General features: G+C 38.7%; 6 protein-coding genes and 1 long non-coding RNA gene across 10 annotated transcripts in view; 4 read left to right on the top strand and 3 right to left on the bottom strand.

Moving 5' to 3' along the window:
* Positions 1-27,240, bottom strand: part of LOC117566368 (ninjurin-A) — a 43,936-nt gene that overhangs the window by 4,438 nt on the left and 12,258 nt on the right. The gene's annotated exons all lie outside the window — the stretch shown is intronic.
* Positions 2,190-6,211, top strand: LOC117566364 (uncharacterized). The gene is made up of 8 exons (XM_052005781.1): positions 2,190-2,295; positions 2,420-2,553; positions 2,611-2,745; positions 3,813-4,351; positions 4,414-4,503; positions 4,566-4,735; positions 4,817-5,611; positions 5,696-6,211. Exons 1-8 carry the CDS (start codon positions 2,216-2,218, stop codon positions 5,790-5,792), a joined length of 2,040 nt encoding a protein of 679 aa, XP_051861741.1. The 5' UTR covers positions 2,190-2,215; the 3' UTR covers positions 5,793-6,211.
* On the top strand, positions 6,227-14,350 carry LOC117566375 (uncharacterized). Of its 2 annotated transcripts, none has more exons than XR_007955082.1 (3): positions 6,227-6,275; positions 6,339-7,214; positions 14,265-14,350. It is a non-coding gene; the product is annotated as an uncharacterized LOC117566375 (long non-coding RNA). The 2 variants fall into 2 exon arrangements; XR_004572000.2 differs by lacking the exon at positions 14,265-14,350 and adding an exon at positions 7,283-7,774.
* LOC117572095 (ninjurin-A-like) lies at positions 7,914-8,427 on the bottom strand. Its single transcript, XM_034254700.2, has 2 exons — positions 8,220-8,427; positions 7,914-8,135 (listed from the first exon to the last, which is right to left on the bottom strand). Exons 1-2 carry the CDS (start codon positions 8,424-8,426, stop codon positions 7,935-7,937), a joined length of 408 nt encoding a protein of 135 aa, XP_034110591.2. The 5' UTR covers position 8,427; the 3' UTR covers positions 7,914-7,934.
* Positions 14,743-15,678, bottom strand: LOC127565733 (ninjurin-A-like). The gene is made up of 2 exons (XM_052005807.1): positions 15,150-15,678; positions 14,743-15,065 (listed from the first exon to the last, which is right to left on the bottom strand). Exons 1-2 carry the CDS (start codon positions 15,507-15,509, stop codon positions 14,862-14,864), a joined length of 564 nt encoding a protein of 187 aa, XP_051861767.1. The 5' UTR covers positions 15,510-15,678; the 3' UTR covers positions 14,743-14,861.
* Positions 16,130-16,872, top strand: LOC117566370 (60S ribosomal protein L13a). Its single transcript, XM_034245868.2, has one exon. It carries the CDS (start codon positions 16,164-16,166, stop codon positions 16,779-16,781), a length of 618 nt encoding a protein of 205 aa, XP_034101759.1. The 5' UTR covers positions 16,130-16,163; the 3' UTR covers positions 16,782-16,872.
* On the top strand, positions 21,146-26,346 carry LOC117566366 (uncharacterized). Of its 2 annotated transcripts, XR_007955080.1 has the most exons (8): positions 21,146-21,244; positions 21,344-21,477; positions 21,535-21,669; positions 22,368-22,897; positions 22,960-23,049; positions 23,108-23,277; positions 24,967-25,162; positions 25,510-25,588. XR_007955080.1 is itself a non-coding variant. In XM_034245859.2 (7 exons), the coding sequence occupies exons 1-7, from the start codon at positions 21,165-21,167 to the stop codon at positions 26,342-26,344; spliced, it is 1,974 nt and encodes a 657-aa protein (XP_034101750.1). In that variant the 5' UTR covers positions 21,146-21,164; the 3' UTR covers positions 26,345-26,346. The 2 variants fall into 2 exon arrangements, 1 of the variants encoding a protein (XP_034101750.1); XM_034245859.2 differs by lacking the exon at positions 24,967-25,162 and having other exon boundaries at positions 25,510-26,346.

Raw genomic sequence — 27,240 nt, 5'->3', positions numbered from 1 at the left:
CATTTTTGTCTTTTCTAGAAGGGCAATTAAAACTAAAAAATTTAGATGGTAAAAATTAAATAAAACTATAATATAGAAATAGACATTTTGAATTGACTTTAATTAATCTGACCAGATTGAGGTTAAAGAAATATTGGTTGCAAAAAAATGGGCCGCAGGCTTGGCAAAAAATAAAATTATCGATGAATTTTCCAACGTTGATTTGGGCTCAATATGTTAGCTTAGAATAGAATACCTTGCACCTTCATTCGGCTCGTCTTCCGGCAGAAAAAGGTTAGATTTCTGCCGCGTTTGAGGTTCAGTGTAATTGCGAAGCGAACATTTTATACTTCTCACATTATTTGAAGGGGACTCTGGTCGACTCTAATCTCGGCGCCTCCACATGGAGGGCTCCTGGGGTGATTCGTGTGGGCCGCAAACGAGCTGTCAATTTAAACGGCTCCGCAGCCAGTCAAGGGACTCCAATTAGGCTGTCTCTTTTTCGCTCTTTTTTTCCGTTCGCGCTCGCCGTCACGCACAAAACAAATATCCTAGATTTGCGTATAAGGATAAATGAGCTAAAACCGACGCATCCGGATATTCGGAAACTTACGAGGTTTTCTTTTCTGAACAAACAACACAACTTAGCACTTGCCGCCTTTGCACGACGAAAAAAAAACTTTTTTCACGGAACGTAACTATAAGCGCGTCTGCACTTTATGACAGTTTCGAACGAAAAGAATGTGAACCAATTAACGTGCAGTGGTGTCATTTTTTTTTTAAGCAAAATAAGCTGGATCAGCGAAAATAGAAAGCTAAAAAAAAGCGGAATACCAGAGAAAAAAGTTGGGAAAAACGCTTATTTTTATAAAGCAATGTGGCGTAAGTTTTTCATTTATAAACCCTCAGTTCAATACGTAATATAAAATATAATTCCTAATTTTCATAAACTGAAACAATTTTAAAAATAAGTGAAGGTTATTCTTAAAGCTTTGGATGAGCACTATATTTAGAGCTAAAATTGATTTTAGGAACTTGTTCTGTTTTTTGATAAAATATATATGTAAATTCGTTCATTTTTTGGTTTGCGTACGAATTTGTTGGTTTTTGTAATTATCAGATAAGAAAACAAAACAAAAAAAAATTTTAAAACCATTCGTAGCTTGTAGACTTCCTTTGGCATCGTCAATTTGTTTTAGCGCAAGCGAATTTCGCAATGATAGTTATGCAAGTCGCTCCAATTTAGGTGCAAACTTTTGAAGGAAGTTATTCGATACAAGTAAATATCGATATTTTGTCAATAGAAATACATTTCAGTTGTTAAATTCAATTTAAACATCACTAAAATTTGAGTAAAAGTAAACTAAAGAAAAAGCTGCTTAAATTTGGTTAAAAAGCCAGAATTCCCGCTGCCCGCTGTTTTCATATTTTTCCCGCAATCACACTTCAAAAAAATCCAAATCTGACGGGAAAAATGCGGAAATGACACCACTGTTAACGTGCATTCCATCTAGGTTACCGGAAATGCAAAACGGATGATATTCCAGCTTTCCTAAACATCTCTGATGCAGCTGATCTTGCAATTCCTAAGCAGCCCTGCTGCAGTTGATCTCGCAATTTCTAAACATCCCTGAAACAGCTGATATTGCAATAGTATTTCTTTATTTGTTTTATTTTGACTTTTCAGTCGCCGCTACAAGATAAAGTCCCACGTAATTGATAGCAATACACGTTTTATTCATAGTTCCCATTGTTAAATTTGTATACCTGTTAGATAGGGTAGAAAGGTAGTATAAATTTCAAGTCGAAAAAAAAATCTAATGCCAAGCGTAATTACATACAATAATAACTAGAGTATTTATGACTTCTGAAAATTTGGTTGCGATCAGATAAACAATTTATAAGTTATTTAAAAAATGCATTTGTAATCGTGTCTTTGGTATATTTTGTGTTCTATGGTATAATTTGAATGTAGTACGATATCAATATACCAACTATAAATTTTAGTATTTTTGCGGTATATTTTTAAAAATTATGGTTTTATTGAAAGTGAGTAGCGGGTATTTCGCAGTCGATCACACTCTACTGTAGCTTTCTTACTTGGTTTGTTTATTTTTTGTATAATCAGTTTGCCTGATAGGGTTCTTTGGACATACATATGTATATTTGATAATAATTGAAAAGTTTAGCAAAAAATAGTTTCTTTCTTGCCGCTGTGAAGTGCAGTCCAATTAATATGAGTAGTAAAAGTATTCGTGAAGTACAACAATCATTTGCCGAATCGCTTGGATTTGGTAATGAGACCATCTGGGATCTGTGAGTATTGTGCACATGATATTTGTGATCATATTGGGGATATTCAAGAAAGAAAAATCACCTGCATTAATAGAAATATATTTTATTGTTAAACAATTTTAATTAATTTTATTTATATTTGTAGTTTGTCAAATAGGCAATCCGAAATATTGAAAAAAAAGATCCGCACCCTTATTCCTGATCCTGAAAAAAATGACAAACAATGTGCAGTTTTTGCCAGAATACGTCAAACTTTATTCGATGCAGTTTGGGAACAACGTAAGTAAAGATTTCCCCATAACAGTTCATGTATTTTATTGTATCGTGAATTCACAGGAAAATACACAAATCGCCAGTCGTTAACATCGATCTTTTATGTGCTGGTTGCCACCGATGAGACGAATCACAATCGAGCTATGAATTCCACAAAATGGTCTTGTCATCCTGTTTTTCGTACACGTCGCTGCGTTTGTAAGCATGTTCGATTTTTATACCCGCACCCATTGGATTGAAAGGGTATTAGAAGGAGTCATCTTCTCCAACCTCGTAAAGTATATATATTCTTGATCAGCTCTAACAGCCGAGTCAATATAGCCATGTCTGTCTATCCGTTCGTCTATTCGTATGAAATACTGGATCTTAGAGTCTATAAGAGATAGAGTAGTATTTTCTCCACGCCTATTTCCGCCCTCGCAAATCGAATAACAAGGGTAACTAATTCACGATTTTTAGTACAAACATATGTACGTACATTCACAACTACAGCCTTTATTATTCATGTGTCCTGTAGGGTATATTGATATACCAAAAATAGTTTTCGGGGTATTTTAGTATTTTGGTAGTCCTGTATAGTACATTGATATTCAAAATACAGGTCTTGGTATATTTTAGTATTTTGTTATTCCTGTATATTATATTGATATACCAAATACAGCTTTTGGTATATTTTTTTTTAGCATTTTGTTAGTCCGGTATATTGACAAACCAAATACAGATTTTTGTATATTTTAGTATTTTGTTAGCCCTGTATATTATATTGACATACCAAATACACATCTTGGTATATTTAGTATTTTTGGTAGTCTTGTACGGTACAACTTTTGGTATGTTTTTAAAAGTTTGTTAGTCCTGTATAGTGTATTGATATACCAAATACAGCTGTTGGTATATTTTTAGTATTTTGTTAGTTATGTATACAATATTGATATACCAAATACAGCTTTTGGTATATTTTTAAATGTTTTTAGTCCTGTATAGTATATTGATACACCAAATACATCTTTTGGTATAATTTTAGTATATTGATAGCTCCGTACATTTGTAGTATTTTCTTATCCCTGTATAGTATATTCATATACCAAAGATATATTTGGTATTTTGGTCAGTATATTTAATTGAAATATTTTAAGAATAATACTGCACTGTTCTACACTCATTGAAAATGGGTGGCGGGTATCTTACAGTCGAGCACAGTCGACTTTCGATTTCCTTCTGGTTTATTATCTTATCTACAATTGACTAAATTGAACGCTTTACAGCCGATATCAATGGACGCTGCAACAACAGCGTCGATTGCTGCATGATTTATGTGGATGAGAATGGTCGCGTCTATCAAAATTGGGAGTCCTACTTGGATAACAATGAGTTGCCCGAAGGGATTATGGTGGCACCTCGACGAGGTGTCTACAATCTCACATCGAATGGCAGTGTCATATTGCAATCCAGGCAAACGCCAGCAGCGGGAGCAGCTCGCCAAGTACTTGGCGCCCTAGACACGGCTTCGGCAGTGGGTGGCTTAGGAGCAACAGCTGTGCCCGTCATTGGGCTGATGTGCACAGTCGCTGCCCCAATTGTCCTTACAGCTTCAATTGTTGGTCTTGCTTGTGCTGGCTATTCGACGATACGAGCTGGTGCTCAGCTTGTCGATCGCAGCCAGCACGAACAGTCGATCAATCTGACAGATCGCACGGCACGCGGTCAATGGCTGGGCGTGGTGGGCGGTGTTGTTGGTCTTGGGGCATCAGGTGCCACAACAGCGGCGACTGCGGCCACAAATGCAGGTAGACGAGTGGGAACAGTACGTGTTGTGTATAATGTGCCTTAGTTGAAGCGATCACTAATTAAATCACTCCACAATAGGTTGCTCAGTGGACTGTCAACGGCATGAACATTTCATCCATTGCGATGTCTGCTACGGGCATATCGAATGGCATCATCGATTTATTACTGGTAATTATGCTACTAATATTTACCTCAAGGATATTATTGACTATTTAATTATTCGATTATAGAAACACGACGATGGCGACGACATATCCGCCTTGGATGTGTTACAGTTGTCTGCTTCTCTTTTCCTATTCACACACAGTCTCTACAATTTCCAGCTGGCATCGAGCATCATCGATGACACGTCCAACGAACGTATAGGATCGTATCGAAAGACGCTAAGCAATCGACAGAGGTGAGTTGACACGACAAATACTTTTAATATTAACAACAATACAAATTTAAAACTGTGATCTAAACAAAACCTAAATTGCAGACGGATGTTCGACAAGATGGTGAAGGAGACGACTCGCATAAAGGGCGTGCGTCAGGCCAACGTGGACATTATACGCAATGTGAACGATATACCGTCGCGTCAGCAGTTCAATGATCTGTACAAGATCAACACCAAATTGAAAGAACGTGACATTATTCCATCGTTTGCAGCCAAAGGCAAGGGAGTTCTACTCAATGGCCAAGTGGTCACTAATGCAGCGGATTTGCGTGCCAACGTACAGCATAATATCGGACCCGATATCATCGCCCGAGTGACGAATCCAAAACCGGAAACTTTTCAAGGTTCTCGGACAAGTGGCAATAACGCTGCATTTCGAAGCAGTCGTTTTTTAAATGGACCCATACGCATGAGACAACGAAAAACGAACGGGGAAAACGACTGTTGCGAAGGTCTGCTTCCAACATGCGAATTGGCAGCAGAAGCTGTCTTAGTTTTACCCGAACTATGTGACGAAAAGTCTGGCGAGAGTATTATTAGTGAGGAAAGCTACAATACACTGTTGCTATTGTCCGATAAATTGGACGATGATACAATGCACTTTGTTGTCCAGTTGACAGCTACATTTCTAAAGAGATACAGAAATGGTCTGCATGAGAAGCTTCAGTTTTATATATCTACAGAGTCAGTGCTTTATAGGATTGGTACTCATATACTGGACAACTATCGTTCGTTTACTGTAGAAAAACTGGAAGAGATTGAGGACAAAATAATGGATGCCATCTATGAATACTTCATATCATTAAATCCCAACAATTATCGGGGTAGATTAAATAGGTGTGATGTATGCAAAAATTTCTATAAAATTTGCGAATTGTGAAAACAAATATAAAATCTAAAATAATAAATGTACAATTTCAGTTTTACCGTCCTATCAGCTTACAGGCTATCGCCGGTGCTGGAAGACGGCAACTTAATCCAATTTGGTTTTAGGAATCAACATGGAATCTCAGAGTAATGCACAGAATCTCACAAACGATATTGAGTTCATTTGAAGAAACGAAGTACTGTTCCGCAACGTTTCTAGACATAAAACAGGCGTTCGATCGTGTCTGGCATTTAGGCTTGCTTTACAAGCTCAAGTCCATCCTGTTATACAAAGTGGTACGCCCATATGGGCGTTCGGGATTCAGTTGTGGGGCACAGCCTCAACTTCTAACATCTAAATACTGCAACGCTTCCAAAACATTACTCTGCGAAGACTAGCCAAAGCACCTTTCTATATGAGAAACCAGGTGATCCATTAGAACCTTGAGATTCCAAGTGTAACCGAAGAGGTTTAAAGGTACGCTTTGAAATACCAGGAGAGACTGAATCGACACTGCAACCCGCTGGCCGTTAACCTGCTTGACAATAGCCAACATCGCCGACGTCAGAAGGTGCCCTTTCTGACGTAATCTTCCTTTTAGGCCACCCAAGGGGTGGTAGTAAACATTTCCTTGTAAATATCCACTATAAGTAAAAAAAAAAATAAATTCAAATTTTCTGTCATTCCCTACGCCAGCGGTCACACCTCTGATGCAGTGAGCAAGAAGCTGCGAGCACCTGGCTCCACCAAGAACAGCAATACTGACAGCAGCAGACAACGAGAGAGAGAGCAACGGTTGCTGAAACTGCTAGGCGGCATCTCGCCGGTGCTCTCATCGACAGGAGGGAACCTAACGGGAAAATGTCTGCAGAGCGGGGCCGAATGGAGAAAGCCAATGACAGACAGCTCAATGCCTACCTTGGAAGGCACGGGTTGGATGAATGGAGACAAGATCCCGACCCAACGTTGCTTTGGCTGAAAGCGACCGATCCCAAACTGAACTGATTATAGAAGGGGGTCACGTGGTGGACAGGAATAATATGCCGAAGGCAAAGTTCCTGCTCTCTATAGCTGTGCAGGGCGAGCGGGCGCTTCAGCTGCTTAAGAAGCAGAACCCGAACATTCCGATGATGGGTGATGGGTCCGTGCTGAAGGCTGATAAACCTTTACCCTGTGATGGGTAGCACGTGATCATTCAGATCAATAAGAAGGCCGAGGATCTGCTGTACAAGCGCAACGGAAAGATAACATGGGGCTTAGGGAGCGTGTAACTTCGCCTCAAAAAACGCCATCCGAAAAAAAAGACACACACACGTTGAGATCAGGTGAAGTAAAAGTTCAGAGAGCTTGACCGACGCCACCCTGAACCTCAACTTGACAGACGAGACGAAGTAGCTGTCCATGCAGACGGCCCCCTGCGAGTTTGCAACCCTTTAAGTCGAAAATGGATTCGGCAAAGCTCCTTCTCGCTCTAGAGGAAGGGTCCGCCTACGCGGCTTTAGTTCAGGAACCGTGTGCAACACGGTCGCAGGACTGAAGTTGCCTAACTACAATCTATACGTCCCGACATTGGTAAGTGGATCGAGAACTGCCATTCCTGTACGGAAGGGGTTACAAGGTTATCTACTGCCTAATTTTAGCACTGACGATCTAACCGTGATGGTGCTGGAGAGCTGTGAAGGATGTATGCTTCTAGCATCCTGCTACATGGCCCACGACGGACTCGGTCCACCGGAAGAGCTGCGGAGATTGGTGGACATGGTCTGCTTCTCCAACAAGCAACTTATTTTTGGTACGGACGCCAACGCCCACCATAGCGTTTGGGGAAGTCCCGGCGTTAATGAAAGGGGTCAGTCAGTACTTGATTTTATTATAAATTATAAGCTAAGACTAGCCAACAGAGGTGAGGAATTTACTTATACAGGTTCCACCTCTCGTAACGTGCTAAATGCACCCAACTATATATAGACTAGAATATATCTGGTCAAATTAAACGGATTTGAATTTAAATAAAATGTTTGAACATATGAATTTATTAAATTGTCACGACAGGGTCGTCAAACAAGCTGTGTTCACCAACACTAAACACTGTTAGTGAATAATTTTTTCTTATCGATAAATAGCTCTAGCAGCTTTTTTCCCGCCCAATTGAATATTCACAGATAAGTTCGTTGCAAAGTGTTTCGGACTTTAATTTTAATATCAAAATAGAATTATTACATAAGAGGATGAAAGTGAGTTTTGAATAAAGTCGCGATTATTTTCTCAGACGCAGATTTAAAGAGATTTAAATTACGGCACGCAATCAGTTGTGGATTCAGGAAAAACGGGTGCTTGTTCCTGAACGGCAAAAACTGAGATTAACACATTGACAATGGTTATCATGAAAATGCCAAGGAGTGTGTAATTATTATTTCTGTACGCATGACGGATTTCCTCCTCGTTCTTAATATCGTATCTGTAATTCCATATAAGTCCGATGCCGACGGCAATCTATAAACAAAATATTAAATGAGAGTCGCACCCTCGTAAATTACGGGACTACCAATTTGTCAATATTGCGAATGACTAACGCACCTGGAATAAGATGCTCACCGAAATGAACACTATACTGAAATAAAAATATGGTTGATGGGATTTAGTCTCCCACACATGACGCAGTTGATGCGCATTCGCCGTGAACAGCGCCAAGTCCATCATACCCTGTGCCAGTGTCTTCCTACTCTGGTATACATTTAAATCGGGTGTTGGCCTCTCCACACAGCCGCTACAACCATTCGGCATGGGACATCCAACCCGACAGCCGCCTCGCTTTTCATTATCGGCTAGAAGACCATCGTCCACACCAACATTACTGTCATCAGCGTCATCAGTTTCTTGAATTACAAATGTCAATCAGAGGTAATTAAATAAAATTTCGGTATTTCCAAGAGTCGCAAACGAACGTAATTTAAAAATAAAAATAAAAACAAACGTTTCCTGAAACTTTTTTTTGCTTTTCGATAGCATTTGTTTAGCTCTTTGGTTAGTCTGAATTATGCAGCTTATCGGGTTTTAATTTTCATAATATTAGCAAAGAAAAAAAAACCTGCTGTCGCGAACGCATGATAAGCAAAATGGAAGTCGACTTGACTTAATCTAGTAAAATGCAAAAATCTGCAAATTGGGACGAAATATATTTCACGTAAAGCGATAACTTTACTTATAAAATAGATTTATGTTGCTTTATATTTAATTTTAATTTATTTAAGTACCGGTCGCGAACGCACTCGTACGATTTTTCCATGCTGCTTTGTTTATTTTTATACCCGCTACCCATAGGGTAGAAGGGTATTATAACTTTGTGCGGGCAGGAAATGTATGTAACAGGTAGAAGGAGGTATCTCCGACCCTATAAAGTATATATATTCTTGATCAGTGTCAACAGCCGAGACGATCTAGCCATCTTCGTCTGTCCGTCTGTGTGTCTGTCCGTCTGTCCGTATGAAACACTGTATCTCAGAGACTATAAAAGATAGAGCTATAATTTGTTTTCGACAGCATTTGTTATGTTTGCTTGCAGATCAAGTGTGTTTCAAATTTTTGCCACGCCCACTTCGGGCCCCGCAAATCAAAAAAATCGAACAAATCGAACAAGCGTAATTTTAAAGCTAGAGTTGGTAGAGTTGGTAGCTAGAGTTTTGGTATATGCAATAATTACTATAGTTGTTATGACTCCTGAAAATCTGGTTGCGATCAGATAGAAATTGTCGAAGTTATTAAAGAAATATTTTTGAATGGGCAAAACGCCTACTTACTAGGGGTCTTAGTTGCTTTGGCTGACAATCTGGTATATTGTACCGACTATGGTATATTTTAAATGCGGTACTATAACGATATACCAAATATACCATCTGGTTTTTTTATTAGTATTTTTGCAGTATATTCTGTATTTTTTGAGAAAAATACCGCAAAATACATTTCTTTTATTCAAAATGGGTAGCGGGCATTTCACAACGCGTTCTCCGAATTACTCTTTCTACGGTTAGCAACATAAAACGCTTAGCAACTGTTTCTCTATCAACAATTATAGTGTCGTTCTTGACTGGCGACTGAACGTCTTCCCGTAAGAAAATATCCGAAATAAATTTCCGCCTTTCTTTCTTTCCAATCCAAGTTACCTTTTTTAGCATTGCTGTTATTCACATTTTCTGGGTTGACATACTTATTAAACAATGCTTAAATAATCTAAATTTTTCTGTTTGAATCGGTTGCTCTTTCTGCCTTTCTTTGTTTACAATGATATTTTTTCTGTTCTTCTTGTTTTGAGCTTCTCTTTTCTTCTTTTCTCTATCATATTTCAGCCTTTTTTGTTCTTTTTCTTGCATCTGTCTCAAAACAATTACATTTTTTTCAGTTTTCAGGCCAATTTTTTCATAAAAACAACTGAGATATGCTATGGATATATTGCATTATGAAATTTTAGACATTTCTTTATGAAATTATACAAAAAAGTTCGATGATTATGAAGATTTTTTTTTACGGCCGTGGTTGGACCGTTTGACTTATATGCCCATATATGTTACTAGTTTTCTTTTTTTTTTAGCAGTTTCTTACACAAGTTAGAAAAACACATGCTGAGAGGTTGTTTATAGCGGATGCAGTTTGTTAGAAGAATTTTAATTCAAGTACATAAATTGAATAAAAAACTTGATAGTAGTTTAGATGAATGAAATCATTACTAACCTACTTGCGGTCCACTAAGTCCACCTCCATTGATGTCATCATTGTCCTCGTTGTTAGTATCCTGCAAAGGAATCGAGTTTTTATTTATTTATTGTTGAAGTAGTATAGTAGATTTAAATATTAAACAAACTTGGCGATAAAGCTGACCAGTATTCAAATGCTAAAGCACCGCAGCTTCCGTCACGTTTGCTGATTAATTCACTTCCATACTTCTTTCTATGTGTATGCTACAAATGCGTATAAATGTGAGCTAGAAAAATACCTAGTAAAATTGAGTTTCATAATTGTGTTCAGATTACGGATGTTTCTTTTTGACCCATAGCAACATTTTTCCCCAAACAGAATCTATCCGCCATTTACATTGGCAATTATCAGTTAACTCTTCATAATCATATTTATTGCGAGACTTCCTGGTGCGAGAGTGTATATAAAATTTGATTTGCGTTCTAGTAAGCTAGTAAGCTAAGCGATAAGGTGGGTAGAGTACGATCGAGCATCTTTATGCTCTCCATATAATACTATTAATTGTAATTTAAGTTTTCTATTTAAAACTTTTCGCATAATAAGTAACACATTTTATTGTATTTTGATTTAGAGTTTTTATACACGCTACTCATACGGTAGAAGGGTATTTTAACTTTGTGCCGGCAGGAAATGTATGTAACAGGTAGTACGAGGCATCTCCGACCCTATAAAGTATATACATATAATATCTTGATCAGCGTCAACAGCCGAGACGATATAGCCATGTCCGTCTGTCCGTCTGTGTGTCTGGCCGTCTATCCATATGAACACCTAGATCTCAGAGACTATAAGAGATAGAGCTATAATTTTTTTCGACGGCATTTGTTAAGTTTGCACGCCGATCAAGTTTGTTTCAAATTTTTGCCACGGCCACTTCCACCCCCGCAAATCAACAAAAATCGAATAACAAGCGTAATTTTAGAGATGCGAGTGTATGGTATGTATAACAATAATATACAATAATGACTATAGTAATTGTGATTCCTGAAAACTTGGTCGCGATCAGATAAAAATTGTCGAAGTTATTATAGAAATACTTTTGTACAGGCAAAAACGCCTTCTTTCTAGGAGTCTTATATGATTTGGCTGACAATCTGGTATATTTTGCTCTATAATATATGAATCTCTACTATCTCTACCATATCAATATACAAAATATACAATTTGACATGTTTTTAAGTATATTGTTTAGGTATATTTTGAGAATATTACCGCAATATTTCGCTTTTTCTCAAAATGGGTAGCGGGTATCTCACAGTCGAGTACACTCGACTATAGCTTTCTTACTTGTTGAACTTTGAAGTTATCTGATTTAAAGTTGAGTATGTAAACCCACAAATAAGTATAAATAGATGTTATTTCATTTGTGTGCATAAATGTAACTTACTTGACTTTTTGCTAGCGATTTATCAGCCTCCAGTTTATTCATTTGAAGTGTAATATGCTTTGGATCATTCATTTTACTATTACAAAAAATTGACAATGCCAAGAATTTGAATGAATTAAAGGCAAAAACCAAAAACTAAATGAATTTCTTTGTTGCTTTTTGGCCCCTGTCTTTGAGTTATACACTTGATGATATCACTTGATGTGTTTGTGGGAAAAATGAAAACTTGTGTGCGTTTAGCAACCGCGTCTCACTCTAATAACCACACAACTGACACTGAGGAAAAGAGCTACAGAGACCCAGACCTCCAAACCTAAATCTCTATCCGAGATTAAATAGCTTCCGGTAACTCTGCTATCGCAGAGTCATATAACATAAATAGTTACTCGAACTCAAGTTTCGCCAACATTACAAATTTCCTACAAGATTGAAAATATCGTGTGTTCCGAAAATCAACTCTACAAAGTTATCGCAAACATTAAAAGTTTCCTACAAGAATATAACGTGTGTTCCGGAAACAAACAAGTAACGAGAGCATTAAAAATTTCTTACAATCCGAAATATCGAGTGTTCCAAAAAACCAAGCAAATTATGTGAATTCAGACCTAATAGTGAATATAAAAATATAATTGAAACGAATTATATTCACATCTCAAACGATATTGAGTTCATTTCAAGACAGAAAGTAATGTTCGTGTCTGACAGTTAAGCTTGCTTTACAAGCTCAAGTCCATGCTACCAGCCCCAATCTTCCTGCTGCTAAAATCCTACTTACATAGGCGCCTATTCTATGCGAATGGGCTGAGTCTGAAATATTCGAAGTAAAAGCCGATGTGTCCCAGAGAAGGGTGTTAGGCCTTATCTTGTATACCCTTACAACTGCAGACATTCCAGTGCTTGAGAGAGAAGATCTCGTTATTGCCACATACGCAGATGACACAACATTTTTATCCTCTTCAACGGTTCATGTAGAAGCATCAGCAATCCTACAACTACAAAACACATCTGGAACCGTGGCTGCTAAGATAGAATATCGTCGTCAACGAAAGCAAGTCAGCGCACATAACATTCGCAACCCGCCCTAAAAGCTGCTCGGAGGTCCTACTCAATGGCACTACACTGCCTGCCACTTGACAGAAGACTAACCTGGGCAGAGCACATCAAAACAAAAAGAAAACAGCTGAGTCTGAAACTTTGGCAAATGAGGTGGCTGCTGGGCTACAGATCCCAACTGAGCCTTAGAAACAAAGTTCTGGTGTCCAAAGTGGTACACCTTTCTATATGAGAAACCAGGTGATCCCTTAGGACCTTGAGATTCCAAGTGTAACCGAAGAGGTTTAAAGGTATGCTTTCAAATACTGGATCGACACTTCAACTGGATCGACACTTCAACCCGCTGGCCGTTAACCTGCTTGACAATAGCCAACATCGACGTTGACGTCTGGAAAGGCACCACCCCTTTAATCTTCCCTTTAGGCAACCCATGGAGTGGTAGTAAAAATTTCCTTGTAAATATCCACTATATGTAAAAAAAAGTAAATAAAAATATTCTGTCATTCCCTTCGCCAGCGGTCACACCTCTGATGCAGTGAGCAAGAGGCTGCGAGCACCTGGCTCTACCAACAACAACAATACGAAAAGCAGCAGACATGGACAGAGAGCAACGGTTGCTGGAACTGCTAGGTGGCATCTCGTCGTTGCTCTCATCGATAGGGAGGAACCTATCGGGAAAATGTCTACAGAGCGGGGTCGAATGGAGAATGCCAATGCCAGACAGCCTAATGCCTACCTTTGAAGGCACGGGTTGGATGAATGGAGACAAGATCCCGACATTGAAGGACAACCCAACGTTGCTTTGGCTGAAAGCGACCGATCCCAAACTGGACTGATTATAGTAGGGGTCATGCTGGACGTGGTGGACAGGAATAACATTCCGTCCATGCCGAAGTCAAAGTTCCTGCTCTCTATAGCTGTGCAGGGCGAGCGGGCGCTTCAGCTACTTAAGCAGAACTCGGCCATTCCGACGAGTGTTTGGTCCGTGCTGAAGGTTGATGAACCTTTACCCAGTGGTGAGCAGTACGTGATCATACAGATCAATAAGGAGGCCGAGGATCTGCTGTACAAGCGCCACGGAAAAATGACATGGGGCTTAGGGAGCGTGTAACTTCGCCACAAACGCCATCCGAAAAAAAATACACACACACGTTGAGATCAGGGGAAGTAAAGGTTCAGAGAGCATCACCCTGCACCTCAACTTGACGGAAGAGAAGGAGGGGCAAGTTTTGCAACCCTCTAAGTCGATAACGGAATCCGCAAAGCTCCTTCTCGCTCTAGAGGCAGGGTCCGCCTACGCGGCTTTAGTTCATTAACCGTGGATAGCGTCGTGCAACACGTTCGCAATCTATACGTCCCGACAATGGTAAGTAGATTGAGAACTGTCATCCTTGTAAGGAGGGGTTACAAGCTCATCTACTGCCTAATTTTAGCACTGACGATCTAACCGTGGTGGTGCTGGAGAGCTGTGAAGGATGTATGCTTCTAGCATCCTGCTACGTGGCCCACGACGGACTCGGCCCACCGGAAGAGCTGCGGAGACAAGCAACTTATTTTTGGTACAGATGCCAACGCCCACCATAGCGTTTGGGGAAGTCCCGACGTTAATGAAAGGGGTGAGTCAGTACTTGATTCTATTATAAATTATAAGCTGAGACAGAGGTGAGGTTACCTCTCGTAACGTGCTAAATGCACCCAACTGTATATAGACTAGAATATACGAAATCTGGTCAAATTAAACGGATTTGCATTTGAATAAAATGTTTGAACATATGAATTTATCAAATTGGCAGGGCAGGGTCGTCAAACAAGCTGTGTTTACCAACACTGAACACTGGTAGTGAATGATTTTTTGTTATCGATAAATAGCTCCAACAGCTTTTTCCACCCAATTGAATATTCAAAGATAAGTTCGCTACAAAGTGTTTCGGATTTTAATTTCAATATCAAAATAGAATTATTGCATAAGAGGATGAGTATATTTTGAGTAAAGTCATGACTTTATTGTCTCGGACGCAGATTTATGTTGATTAAGATGGCAGCGTTGTTGTTGTTGTTCCATTCTGGGGTCCTGGGGTATCCGAAACAAAAAAAGATGGGATTATCACATTAACAACGGTTACAATGAAAATGCCAATGACTGTGCAATTATTAATTTTGTTCGCATCACTGATATCCTCCCCTTCCTTGATATCGTATCTGCAATTCCATATAAGTCCGACGCCGACGGCAATCTATATACAAAATATTAAATGAGAGGCGCACCCTCGTAAATTATGGGACTACCAATTTGACAATATTGCGAGTAAGTAACACACCTGGAATATGATGCTCAACGAAATTAAAGATAAACTGATAAAAAAATATGCAGACTTGGTTTCGGCCTCCAGCACATGACGCAGTTGATTCGCATTCGCCGAGAGCAGCGCCAAGTCCATCATACCCTGTGCCAGTGTCTTCTTTCTCTGGTATGCATTAAAATCGTTAGATTTTTTACGATTTTTTTGCTTCCCATTATCGACCAGAATATCAGCAGTATTTTGATTTAAATCGGGAGATGTTGCACCACTTTCAAGGACGCCTCGCTCCACATTATTGGCCAGAAGACTAACATTATTGTCATTAGCTTGCGTTTTATCAGCGTTCGGTTCACGCTTTTTAAAAAAAAATTTAAACATTTTTTAATGAATTGAAGACAAGAACCAAAAGTCTAAATGAATTTCTTTGTTTCTTTTCGGGCTCTGTGGTCGTATATCTTTGAGTAATGCACTTGATAATAGCACTTGACGTGTTTGTGGGGAAAATGAAAACTCGTGCGCGTTTAGCAACCGCGTCTCACGCTATTAACCATGCAACTAACACTGAGCAGTTCCAATTCGCAAAAAGCAAGTACTAAGTATTAAGTATATAGTATCAAGGTATCAAGGTATCAAAAGTAATGAATCGATATGAAAAGTTACTCGAACTTAAAGTTTCGCGAACCGTATTCACAAAATAAAAAGTTTCAACAAACTAAAATCGTTCTACAAGCAGTTATAAATAAACTAAATAAAAATAAATAAATAAAATAGAACTCACTATATCAATGATCATCCAACAAGGAACAAGAACAAAGAAAAACCAAACCATAGAGGAGAGACCAACCACAGACGAAAGAAGGAAGTCCAACCCTTGACACCAGCTACGTGAGCTACAGATATTTTCAATTGTTCAAAGGTAATAAAAAACTGAACGAATCAATAAGTGATTTTAAAAACCTAAAAATGGCTCAAAATAATTTTGCCGCAGATATACACAATTAATTTTTTTTTCTTTCCGTGCGGTTCTTAAACATGACTGGTTTAACGAACAGGACCGTTGTTATTGATGGTCGCGGCCATTTGCTTGGCCGTCTGGCCTCCGTTGTCGCCAAGTACTTGTTGCAAGGCGGCAAGGTGGTTGTGGTGCGTTGCGAGGAGCTGAACCTCTCTGGTCACTTCTACAGAAACAAAATTAAGTTTTTGTCCTACTTGCGCAAACGTTGCAACGTTAATCCCGCTCGTGGTCCCTTCCACTTCCGGGCTCCCTCCCGTATCTTCTACAAGGCTGTACGAGGCATGATCCCACACAAGACCAAGCGTGGCCAGGCTGCACTTGCTCGTCTGCGTGTCTTCGATGGCATCCCATCCCCCTACGACAAGCGTCGTCGCGTTGTTGTCCCCATCGCATTGCGCGTGCTTACTCTGCGTTCCGACCGCAAATACTGCCAGGTTGGTCGTCTGTCGAGCGAGGTGGGCTGGCACTACCAGGATGTGATTAAGAGCCTGGAGCGCAAGCGTAAGGCAAAGTTGCGCGTCACCCTCAAGCACAACAGAGAAATGAAGAAGTTGACAGTGAAGGCGCGCGAGAATATTGCCAAGGCTGCCGAACCTTTCAACAAAATCATTCAATCCTACGGCTACGAGGTTTAAGAAGCGCCACAACAAGAACATTTACAGCCGACTTTGCTTGTATAAGCGTAGCGTTTTTTAAAAGAATAAAACAACATCGTAAGTTTAAAAATTGCTAATCAAACTAGGTCACTACAGGAGCAGATTGCTGAGTTAAAATTGCAGTTCACAACTAACACAAGTACAGTTGGGAAATATAAAACCAGAGTTATCAATGATAACTCTTAACAGAAGATATATAGGTGCACTTACAATTTTAAGGGACAAAGTAAAGGGATAAAGTAATGCTATATTAGCTAGATTAGATTTCGCTTACAGAGATAAGCCCCAAATTTATATTATATAATTGAATAAGAATTGAGTGTTCTGAGACAAGGTAAAATGACCGTGCTCGAATACTACAATTAAGTCAACAAAAAACTCACCTTACTGGCGATCAAAACAATCATGACCAATGTCATAACTGAAATGAAGAAAAAGAATAGAGATAACGCCTTGCGAATCTTTATTACTGGATTAAACGGTTCTTTGTCGGAAATATGTTATTGTTTTCTCTCAAACTAGAAAATTTGCTCAATGCCTTGGTGAAAGCCCAAGAGCTTGAAGCAAATCATCAAAGAGCAAATTTTGCTTACAATTATTTTGCAAACATAGTGCAAACAACAATTTGATTTGCGGGGGCGGAAGTGGGCGTGGCAAAAATTTGAAACAAACTTGATCTGCGTGCAAACATAACAAATGCTGTCGAAAAAATTATAGCTCTATCTCTTATAGTCTCTGAGATCCAATGTTAAATACGGACGGACGGACAGACGGACATGGCTATATAGTCTCGGCTGTTGACGCTGATCAAGAATATATATACTTTATAGGGTCGGAGATGCCTTCTTCTACCTGTTACATACATTTCCTGTCGGCACAAAGTTATAATACCCTTCTACCCTATGGGTAGCGGGTATAAAAAGTTTCAGCAAACTAAAATCGTTTAACAAGCGGTTATCAATAAACTGAAAATAAATAAAATAGAACTCATTATATCAATCCAACAAGAAGTTGCAAGGAACAAAGAAGAACCACACCATAGAGGAGAGACCAACCACAGACGAAAGAAGGAAGTCCAACCCTTGACACCAGCTACGTGAGCTACAGATATTTTTAATTGCTTAAAGGTAATACAAAAAACTGGACAAATTAACAAGTAATTTTAAAAACCTAAAAATGGCTCAAAATAATAATTTACCCGCAGATATAGCTACTCAATTGATTGCTAATCAAACTAGGGTTGCTGAGATAAAATTAAAGTTCACAACTAACACAAGTAAAGTTGGGAAATATAAAATCAGAGTTATCAATGATAACTCTTAACAGAAGATATATAGGTGCACTTACAATTTTAAGGGACAAAGTAAAGGGATAAAGTTATGATATATTAGCTAGATTAGATTTCGCTTACAGAGATAAGCGCCCAATTTATATTATATAATTGAACAAGAATTGAGTGTTCTGAGACAAGGTAAAATGATTTACAATTTAGACAACAAAAAACTCACCTTACTGGTGAACATAACAATCATGACCAATGTCGTAACTGAAATGAAGAAAAAGAATAGTGATAACGATTTGCGAATCTTTATTACTGGATTGAACGGTTCTTTGTCGGAAATATTGTTTTCCCTCAAACCAGAAAATTGCCCAATGCCTTGGCGAAAACCCAAGAGTTTGAAGTAAACATAGTGCAAAATAATAATGACACAAATCCAATCAAGAAAGCAAGAAAAAGAGTTCAAAGTGTAAATGGCTTCTGCAAAGTTCAGATGCGTCCTCTAGCATTATTCAAAATGAAACAAGGAAATCCCTATTTCAAGAATCTGATCATGAATCATCGTCATAATACAGATATAGACAACATAATGTCGGGCCCGATATCATCGCCCGGGTAACGAATCCCAAACCGAAGACTTTTCAAGGCTCTGGGACAAGCGGAAATAACGCTACATTTCGAAGCAGTCGTTTCTTAAAATGGACCCATACGCATGAGATATAGAAATGGTCTACATGGGAAGCTTCAGTTTTATATATCTTCTGAGTCAGTGCTTTATAGGGACAAGTATTACTCGTTCACTGTAGATAAACTGGAAATGATCGATAACGATATAATGGATGCCATCTATAAGTACTTTATATCATTAAATCCCAACAATTATCGGGGTAACTTAAATTTCTATAAAATTTGCAAATTGTGAAAACAAATATACAATCTAAAAAAAAAAAAATTCAGTTTCGATTTTGTTAAATTTAACGTTTGAGTTTAGAGTATTTCAAAAATGTTTTCTTTAAATATGTGTGAATAATAATTCAATATAAAATATAATAAATTAATTTGGCAAAAAAAAAAAAATTATTTTTTAACGCACATAGAAAGAAACAAGTAAGAATGATTCCCGGTACCTAAATAAACCAAAAATAATATAGCGCTAAATGCTAAAAATATACCAAATGGTATACTATATTTGGTGATATTGCATTATTAGCTTTTTAATATTTGAGCTTTTGCAGAACTTATACTTCGAATGGTAATAGAGTGCTGAAATATTTAATAAGGCTTAAACAAAATAGTTTATAATCATAATAAACTTTTCGACTTACAAATTGCCTGTATTAATCTTCCGTAATATTCATTGCACACAAATTGAAGATAGGATAGGATGTTCACAAATTAAAATTTTGTGGAACTTTTCGCAAAAATTAGTAACATTCTAGCTATTGTGAAGTAAAGTCAAATTAAAAATGAGGTAAAATAGCATTCGTTAGGTATAACAATTCTTTATTTGGATGATAAGGTTGTAATGCGATTTTGTAATGTTTAATATAAATTTTAAAATTAACAAACACTTATGGATTATATACTGTAGTGCCAGCAATTAAATGGTCTGTACAAGATCAACACCAAATTGAAAGAGCATGACATTATTCCTTCGATTGCTGCCAAAGCACAGTGGTTGCACCCATAGGCCAAAATTAAAAAAATCGTCATTACCAAAAAATTACGAAAAGAAAAGAAATTGTTTCAAAAATGTCCAAGCACCTTAATGGCAAACGAGATTTTTCTTGTCATACAAAGGTTGTATGGAGGCTATAGGATATAGTCTTCCGGTGTAGCCAATTTTTTTTACTATATATACAAAATATTTTTTTAGATTTTTGAGGATCATTTCATAACAATATCTCATCTGGAAATATTTATGGCCGCGGCTCCATACAAGCCCAACCACTGTGCAAATGCAAGGGAGTTCTGCTGAATGGTCAAGTGATCACTAATGCCAACGTACAGCATCCGAGATGAAATATCTTGCGCTGTTGTCATTAATGTTAATGCACTTTTCTCCCACTCTCTCTCTCTCCCTCTTACATCACAGTGTCCAGTTGAATGCGACTCTCTGGCTATGTTTGTGCTTTGACCGAAAGCTCTCTCTCTCTATTGAAATTTTGTTCCTTAGCATGCTTCGCCGAGTCATATTAAAAATGCTAATGCTTAGTATGAAAGTTTATCTGTAAGCACACATATAAACGCACATATGATACACACAGTACATACGCAAGTACTTAAATGTAGGTTGATTGTGTGTGAGTTGTATTAACTGCACTTGGCTTTGTTGCAATTTAATTTGATAACATCAAAATTCTAAGAAATTGCTCTACGTTCAGATAAACAAGTAAGAAAGTTACAGTCGAGTGTGAGATACCCGCTACCCATTTTTAATAAAGGCAAAATATTGCGGTATTATTTTCAAAATATACCGAAAATACTGAAAATATACCAAATGGTATATGTGGTATATCGATATAGTACCGCATTCAAAATATACCATAGACGTCGCAATGTACCAGATTGTCACCCAAAGCAACTAAGACCCCTAGTAAGTGGGCGTTTCTGGCCATACAAAAGTATTTCTTTAATAACTTCGACAATTTTTATCTGATCGCAACCAAATTTTTAGGAATAGTAATTATTGTATATACCAAAATTACGCTTGTTATTCGATTTTTTTGATTTGTGGGGGCGGAAGTGGGCGTGGCAAAAATTTGAAACAAACTTGATCTGGCGGACATGGCTAGATCGTCTCGGCTGTTGACGCTGATCAAGAATATATATACTTTATAGGGTCGGAGATGCCTCGTTCTCGTTCTGCCGGCACAAAGGTTTAATACCCTTCTACCCTATGGGTAGCGGGTATAAAAATTTGTTTTAGCTGGTTTGTTTGTTTTTTGGTCAATCAGTTTGCCTGATAAGGCTTAATTGACATATAAAGAAGTCGTCTGGACATATGTATATTCGATATAGATTTAATAGTTTAGCAAAAAATAGTTGCTTTCTTGCCGCTGTGAAGTGAAGTCAAATTGATAATGAGTAGAAAAAGTATTCGTGAAGTACAACAATCCTTTGCCGAATCTCTTGGATTTGGTAATGAGACCATCTGGGACCTGTGAGTATTGTGCACGAAATTTGCGAAGAAACAGAAATGATCTGTATTAATAGAAGTACATTTTATTGTAAGATAATTTTATTCATGTATAATATAAAGTTTGTCAAATGAGCAATCCAAAATATTGAAAAAAAAGATCCGCATCCTTATTCCTGATCCTGAAAAAAATGACAAACAATGTGCAGTATTTGCCAGAATACGACAAACTATATTCGATGCAGTTTGGGAACAACGTAAGTAAAGATTTCCCTATACCACTTCATGTGGTTTATTGTATCGTGAATTCGCAGGTAAATACACAAATCGCCAGTCGTTAACATCGATCTTTTATGTGCTGGTTGCCACCGATGAGACGAATGAAGATGATGCTATAAATTCCAAAAAATGGTCTTGTCATCCGGTTTTTCGTGCACGTCGCTGCGTTTGTAAGCATGTTCGATTTTTATACCTTCACCCATAGGATGGAAAGGTATTACAAGAAGAAGCAGTCATCTTCTCTAACCCCGTATTGAAGATATATTCTTGAACAGAAAATAAATATGAATATTTTTATATACTTAGTTAGTCCTGTAGAATATATTGATACACAGCATTCGGTATATTTTAGTATTTTGTTAGTCCTGTATAGTGAATTAATATAAAAAATACAGCTTTTAGTATATTTTTTGTATTTTGATAGTCATTCATAGTATATTGATATACCAAATATAGCTTTTGATATATTTTTCGTATTTTGTTTGCGCTGATATACTAAATACAGTCTTCGTCATATTTTAGTATGTATACCCGCTAGGGTAGAAGGTACCTATAGGGTAGAAGGGTATTATAATTTTGTACCTGCAGGAAATGTATGTAACAGACAGAAGGAGGCATCTCAGACCTTATAAAGTACATATGTATATATATTCTTAATCAGCGTTAACAGTCTAGACGATCTAGCCATGTCCGGACAGACGTCCGTCCGTCTGTCCGTATGAACACCTTGATCTCAGAGACTATAAGAGATAGAGCTATAATTTTTTTTATTAGTATTTTTGGCATCTTACAGCCGAGCAGACTCCATTTTAGCTTTCTTTCAAGTTTATTATCTTATCTGCAATTGACTAAATCGATCGCCTAATAGCTGATATCAATGGACGCAGCGTCGATTGCTGCCTGATTTATGTGGACGAAAATGGACGTGTCTATCAGAATTGGGAGTCCTATGTGACCAGTAATCAGCTGCCCGAAGGCATTATGGTGACACCTCCTCGAGGCGTCTACAATCTTACATTGCGAGGCGATGTTATCTTGCAATCCATGCCAACGCCGGCATCTTCAACGGAAAGCAAGGTACTTGGTGCACTCGACATTACCTTGGCAGTGGGTGGCTTGGGAGCAGCAGCTGTGCCCATAGCTGGACTAGCGTTCACAGTCGCTGCACCCGTTATGTTGGTAGCTGGCGCTGTTGGTTTAGCAGCTGCTGGCTATTCGACAGCACGAGCTGGCGCTCAGCTTGTGGATCGCAGTCAGCACGAGCAGTCGATCAATGTGACAGATCGCACGGCACGTGGTCAATGGCTGAGTGTGGTAGCAGGTGCTGTTGGCCTTGGGGCTGCAGGTGCCACAAGTGCCGTGACAGTGGCCACAGATGCTGGCCGAGAAGTGGGCGCCGTAAGTGTCATTTTCAATGTGTCTGAGTTGAAGCGTTAACTAATCAAACTATCCAACTACAGATTGCTCAATTGACGGTCAACAGCATGAACATTTCATCTATTATGATATCAGCCACGGGCTTGACGAGTGGCGTCATAGATTTAATACTTGTAAGCTGTAGTATTATTATTGTTTTGATACATTATAGAATACATTATTCATTTGCAGAAACATCAGGATGGCGACGATATATCCACCATGGATGCTCTACAGTTGTCTGCCTCGCTCTTCCTCTTCACGCACAGCGTCTACAATTTTAAACTGGCTTCGACTATCATCAATGATACGGCCAACAATCGCATTGGCTCGTATCGTGAATCGCTAAGCAATCAACAGAGGTGAGTTAATTAATCTCAATTGGAAAGGTGTGGTAGGTAGGACCGGCTGCCCCTATTAGGGGCGAACCATAGACTAGTTGAGGTTTGTAGCTATGCCGGTGGAGGGTATCTTCGTCTCAGAAGTCGCACAGCATAGATGCTGGACATCTACAGAGAAGATGCTCAAGTGTTTCCTTAACTCCGGACTCGTTGCATTTCCTGCACTGATCGCTGTTCATGATACCCATCTTTACAGCATGGATTAGCCTTCAGTCTTTCCTTGACGTATTTGGTTAAGTTGGTGTTTATTGAAGCACACATCAGCCTTGCAGTTTTGCACGAGTTGGTATTGCGCCAGCTCTCGTCCCTCTGACGCCTAGAGCGTACTTCAATTTCCCTGCCTATAGATCTCTGGGATATCAGCACATTGCACATATTGCCAACATGAAGCTCAACCTCCTTTGGCAAGAGTGTTCGCGATCTTGTTGCCATCGATGCCCTCGTGGCATGGGAACCAGTAGATGCGCATTACTGCAGATGCATTCAGCGACTCTATTGCTCTTCTACTTTCCAGGACAACTTTGGACTTGACCACATCTGAGTACATTGCTCTTATTGGAGCCTAGCTGTCAACCAAGATGTTAATCGAGTTGTACTTTTGTGGCCTTGCCTAGCGAAGCTTCCAACTGGAAGATGATGCAATGGTCAGAGAGTTTGTAGAAATGTTTGGAATCGGGTTGGCACCGACTTCTTCGACCCGTCGGTGAAGAGGTTTATTGCTTCGGGAATGCATATCCCAGCAGCCCGGTTCAGGGCCCTCAGTACAGGTGAGGGGGATAGCATAGTCCAAGTCTATACTAGTCTCCCTACTAATAAAGTAAGTTCCATTACTGAAGCGAGGGTGGTTATGCTTATGTCGTCGGGATAGGCAATTAACTTGGAAGCCCGTCTAGTAAATTTTTGTAGCGGGCTATTCACAACCAGATTGCAAAGGAGAGGCGAGAGAACCCCACCCTGGGGAGTGTCATCTCGCACATCCTTTGCAATAGTCGAATCGCCCCACGTGGCTACTTCCCGCCTGTCACCAAGAAATCGGTTGATCCATCTAAGGCTCTTCATATAGCGTCAGTAGTGACATTATTATAGGCGCCTGAAATGTCCAGAAATCCCCCTAAGCATATTCTTTGAAGTGGTCTGCCTTTTGAATGGATGCTACAAGAGCATGGTGATTGGGGGCCAACAGATGCAATGAATTGCTTCTAATATGGATATCACGAAGCTTCTCCAAACTTTTTAGCAGGAAAGAGGTTAGGCCGATTAGCCGGAAGTCATTTGAGTCCTCATGGCTGCATTGCCCGCCTTCGGCAGGAAAATGTTTTTAGACGTCCTTCAAAGAGTGGTGATATGAACCATGTGACTTACCATTGTCGGGACGTATAGATTGTAATTAGGCGACGTAAGCCCTGAGACCGTGTTGCCCGACGCTATCCACGGTTCCTGGACCAAAGTCGTGTAGGTGGACCCTCAAAGTTTGTGTCCTTGGCGAGTCCGCTCTTGGTCCGAGACGGCTAACCTCGAGTTGTTGATTGTAACGGAATTGTTACAACTGATTTGTAGACTTTTGGGTAATTTTATTCTTGGGAGCCCCCATAGTGTTTTCAGTCTGACCGCCAGACACCTCGTACCATGCATTCTACTTCTTGTTTTCAGACAGACAAGTGCCCGATAGACAAGGAGCTAGGATCGGCAGTACCTTTAACGTCGGCGCACAGTAGAGATCTGCTACCCGATGACAATGAGGCTTTGCAGATCCTACCCAGCCAACACCATCGGAGAAGTTCAGTAGAGGATTTTGCCAGCCTCAATTGGAAAGCAATCGACACTTTGTCGGCGTAAATATTAAATGGTAATCCCAAGTACCGAATTTTATTTTCATTTGGTGACTGAACCTATTTTGAGTACGCTATAAAGATGAAAATGGAAAGGCATACAAAGAAAGTACTTACACTCAGTTATATAATGTTCTTGAATTGATTTCGATACTTCCCCGAGCTTTATTCTGTGTGCCAAGCTGAGCTATCAACTACAAATGATCTTTGTGGAAAGATATGAATGAATATTTCTCTTGTTTTAGTCATTTTGATTATACAATTTTTTTATTTAGAGAAAGCTGAAACAAAAACGTCCATTAAAATATCATTTTATATTTATAATTCTCACGTTCCGCATACTGAATTGTCCTTTCAATTGCAGACGTACGATTGACAAGGTGGTCAAGGAGACGATCCGAACAAAAGGCGTTTCTACGGACATTATACGGAATGTGAACGAGATGCCATCGCGACAGCAGTTCAACAGGGATTTCAATCGCAATGGCATACGCCCCTCATTCGCAGCAAATGGCCAAGGTGTTGAGCTAAATGATCAAGTTTTCACAAATACGGCGGAGTTGCGTATACAGGATAATATCGAACCCGATATCCTTCGTCAAGTGACAAATCCCATGCCCGAGTCATTTGAGGGCTCCGCAGCCAGTGGCAATAACATCTGTCTTGTTGGCAATAACGGTGGTCGAGTTTTCACTGGATCCTCGGGAATGACAGAGTTAACCGCAAATTATGCGCCGGAGAACACAAGAAATTATGCTGACGGCGTACGCATTTTGAGACTCAGCAGTCTGGTGATTAATAATGTTGCAATTGAACTCTCTCAGTTCGGAGATGATATTTTCACACGGATCATCAATGCCGAGAGTTTTGAGAACGCTTTGCTAATGTTGGCCGACAATCTGAATGATAATGTGATGCAATTTGTGCTAAATTTGACGGAGACATTTATGCATATTTTTTGGGATGAACTCAACGATTTTCTAAAGTTTTACATACCAGCAGAGTCGGTGCTATATAGGATTGGTACTCATATATTGGACAACTATCGTTATTTAACGATAGACCATTTACAGCTTTTTACTAGAGAAATCCTTGTGGCCGTTAGTGATTATTTTACTTCACTAAATCCAAACAATTTCCCAGGATTGCTAACCAAGTGCAAGGTGTGCAATCATTTCTATAACATTTGCGACTTGTAAGCGAAAAATCATGGAAGCAAGCGCACAAATTAATTGAACACAATGTCAAGTTTCAATAAATATTAAAAGATTATTCTTTTTAGTAGTAGGGTATTATAACTTTGTGCCGGCAGAATATGCATGTAACATATACCAGATATTAATACACCATTCGGTATATTTGTGATATTTTGTGGTAGATTAATTTGGTATATTTTTTAGTTTTGATTTTATACAAAATAGATAGCGGGGTTTTTACTTGTTATAAAATACATAACGCATAATTTTTAAATAAAAATAATGGTAATAATAATAATAATAATAATAATAATAATAATAATAATAATAATAATAATAATAATAATAATAATAATAATAATAATAATAATAATAATAATAATAATAATAATAATAATAATAATAATAATAATAATAATAATAATAATAATAATAATAATAATAATAATAATAATAATAATAATAATAATAATAATAATAATAATAAAAAATGTATTTATTTGGGCCAAACCTCATATTAGTTTAAGGAGTTTATGTGAAGTTTACTATTGGGTGTGAACGTTTTGGCGAAACCTTGACGCTTCAATCGCCTCAACAGTCTAGCTGGTAGGAGCCTCCTAGCGAGTCTGTCTAACTCATAGAGTTAGCAACCTATCGCTATATCGGTTTGTGTGTGTCTACCAATCTACTCCTCTACAGAATGTATTTTTAGATCGCGGTGTAGGGAGGATCCACTCACGTACCAAGGGCAGTTTGTAATTTGTCGTAAACCCCTATTCTGCAGTACTTTGAATGTGTTTGTAGTTTGATTTGGCAGCAATCCCCCAAATCTGCATTCCATATAGCCAAATTGCCACTATGCAATGTACGTATACTGCTCTCTTTGCCCGAAGAGATAT

The sequence above is a fragment of the Drosophila albomicans genome, chromosome 3 (genome assembly GCF_009650485.2).
Source record: "Drosophila albomicans strain 15112-1751.03 chromosome 3, ASM965048v2, whole genome shotgun sequence".
Lineage (NCBI taxonomy): Eukaryota > Metazoa > Arthropoda > Insecta > Diptera > Drosophilidae > Drosophila > Drosophila albomicans.
This window is presented reverse-complemented; position numbering and strand designations above follow the sequence as displayed.

What these genes read in the sequence shown, in the direction of transcription:
- LOC117566364 (XM_052005781.1), top strand. Translation starts at nt 2,216, where the DNA reads ATGAGTAGTAAAAGTATTCGTGAAGTACAACAATCATTTGCCGAATCG. An exon ending in CGATGCAGTTTGGGAACAAC is followed by an intron (nt 2,554 to 2,610) that starts GTAAGTAAAGAT and finishes GTGAATTCACAG; the next exon opens with GAAAATACACAAATCGCCAG. An exon ending in GCATCATCGATTTATTACTG is followed by an intron (nt 4,504 to 4,565) that starts GTAATTATGCTA and finishes ATTCGATTATAG; the next exon opens with AAACACGACGATGGCGACGA.
- LOC117572095 (XM_034254700.2), bottom strand. Translation starts at nt 8,426, where the DNA reads ATGCCGAATGGTTGTAGCGGCTGTGTGGAGAGGCCAACACCCGATTTA. An exon ending in CGGTGAGCATCTTATTCCAG is followed by an intron (nt 8,136 to 8,219) that starts GTGCGTTAGTCA and finishes TTTTGTTTATAG; the next exon opens with ATTGCCGTCGGCATCGGACT.
- LOC127565733 (XM_052005807.1), bottom strand. Translation starts at nt 15,509, where the DNA reads ATGTTTAAATTTTTTTTTAAAAAGCGTGAACCGAACGCTGATAAAACG. An exon ending in CGTTGAGCATCATATTCCAG is followed by an intron (nt 15,066 to 15,149) that starts GTGTGTTACTTA and finishes TTTTGTATATAG; the next exon opens with ATTGCCGTCGGCGTCGGACT.
- LOC117566370 (XM_034245868.2), top strand. Translation starts at nt 16,164, where the DNA reads ATGACTGGTTTAACGAACAGGACCGTTGTTATTGATGGTCGCGGCCAT.
- LOC117566366 (XM_034245859.2), top strand. Translation starts at nt 21,165, where the DNA reads ATGAGTAGAAAAAGTATTCGTGAAGTACAACAATCCTTTGCCGAATCT. An exon ending in CGATGCAGTTTGGGAACAAC is followed by an intron (nt 21,478 to 21,534) that starts GTAAGTAAAGAT and finishes GTGAATTCGCAG; the next exon opens with GTAAATACACAAATCGCCAG. An exon ending in GCGTCATAGATTTAATACTT is followed by an intron (nt 23,050 to 23,107) that starts GTAAGCTGTAGT and finishes ATTCATTTGCAG; the next exon opens with AAACATCAGGATGGCGACGA.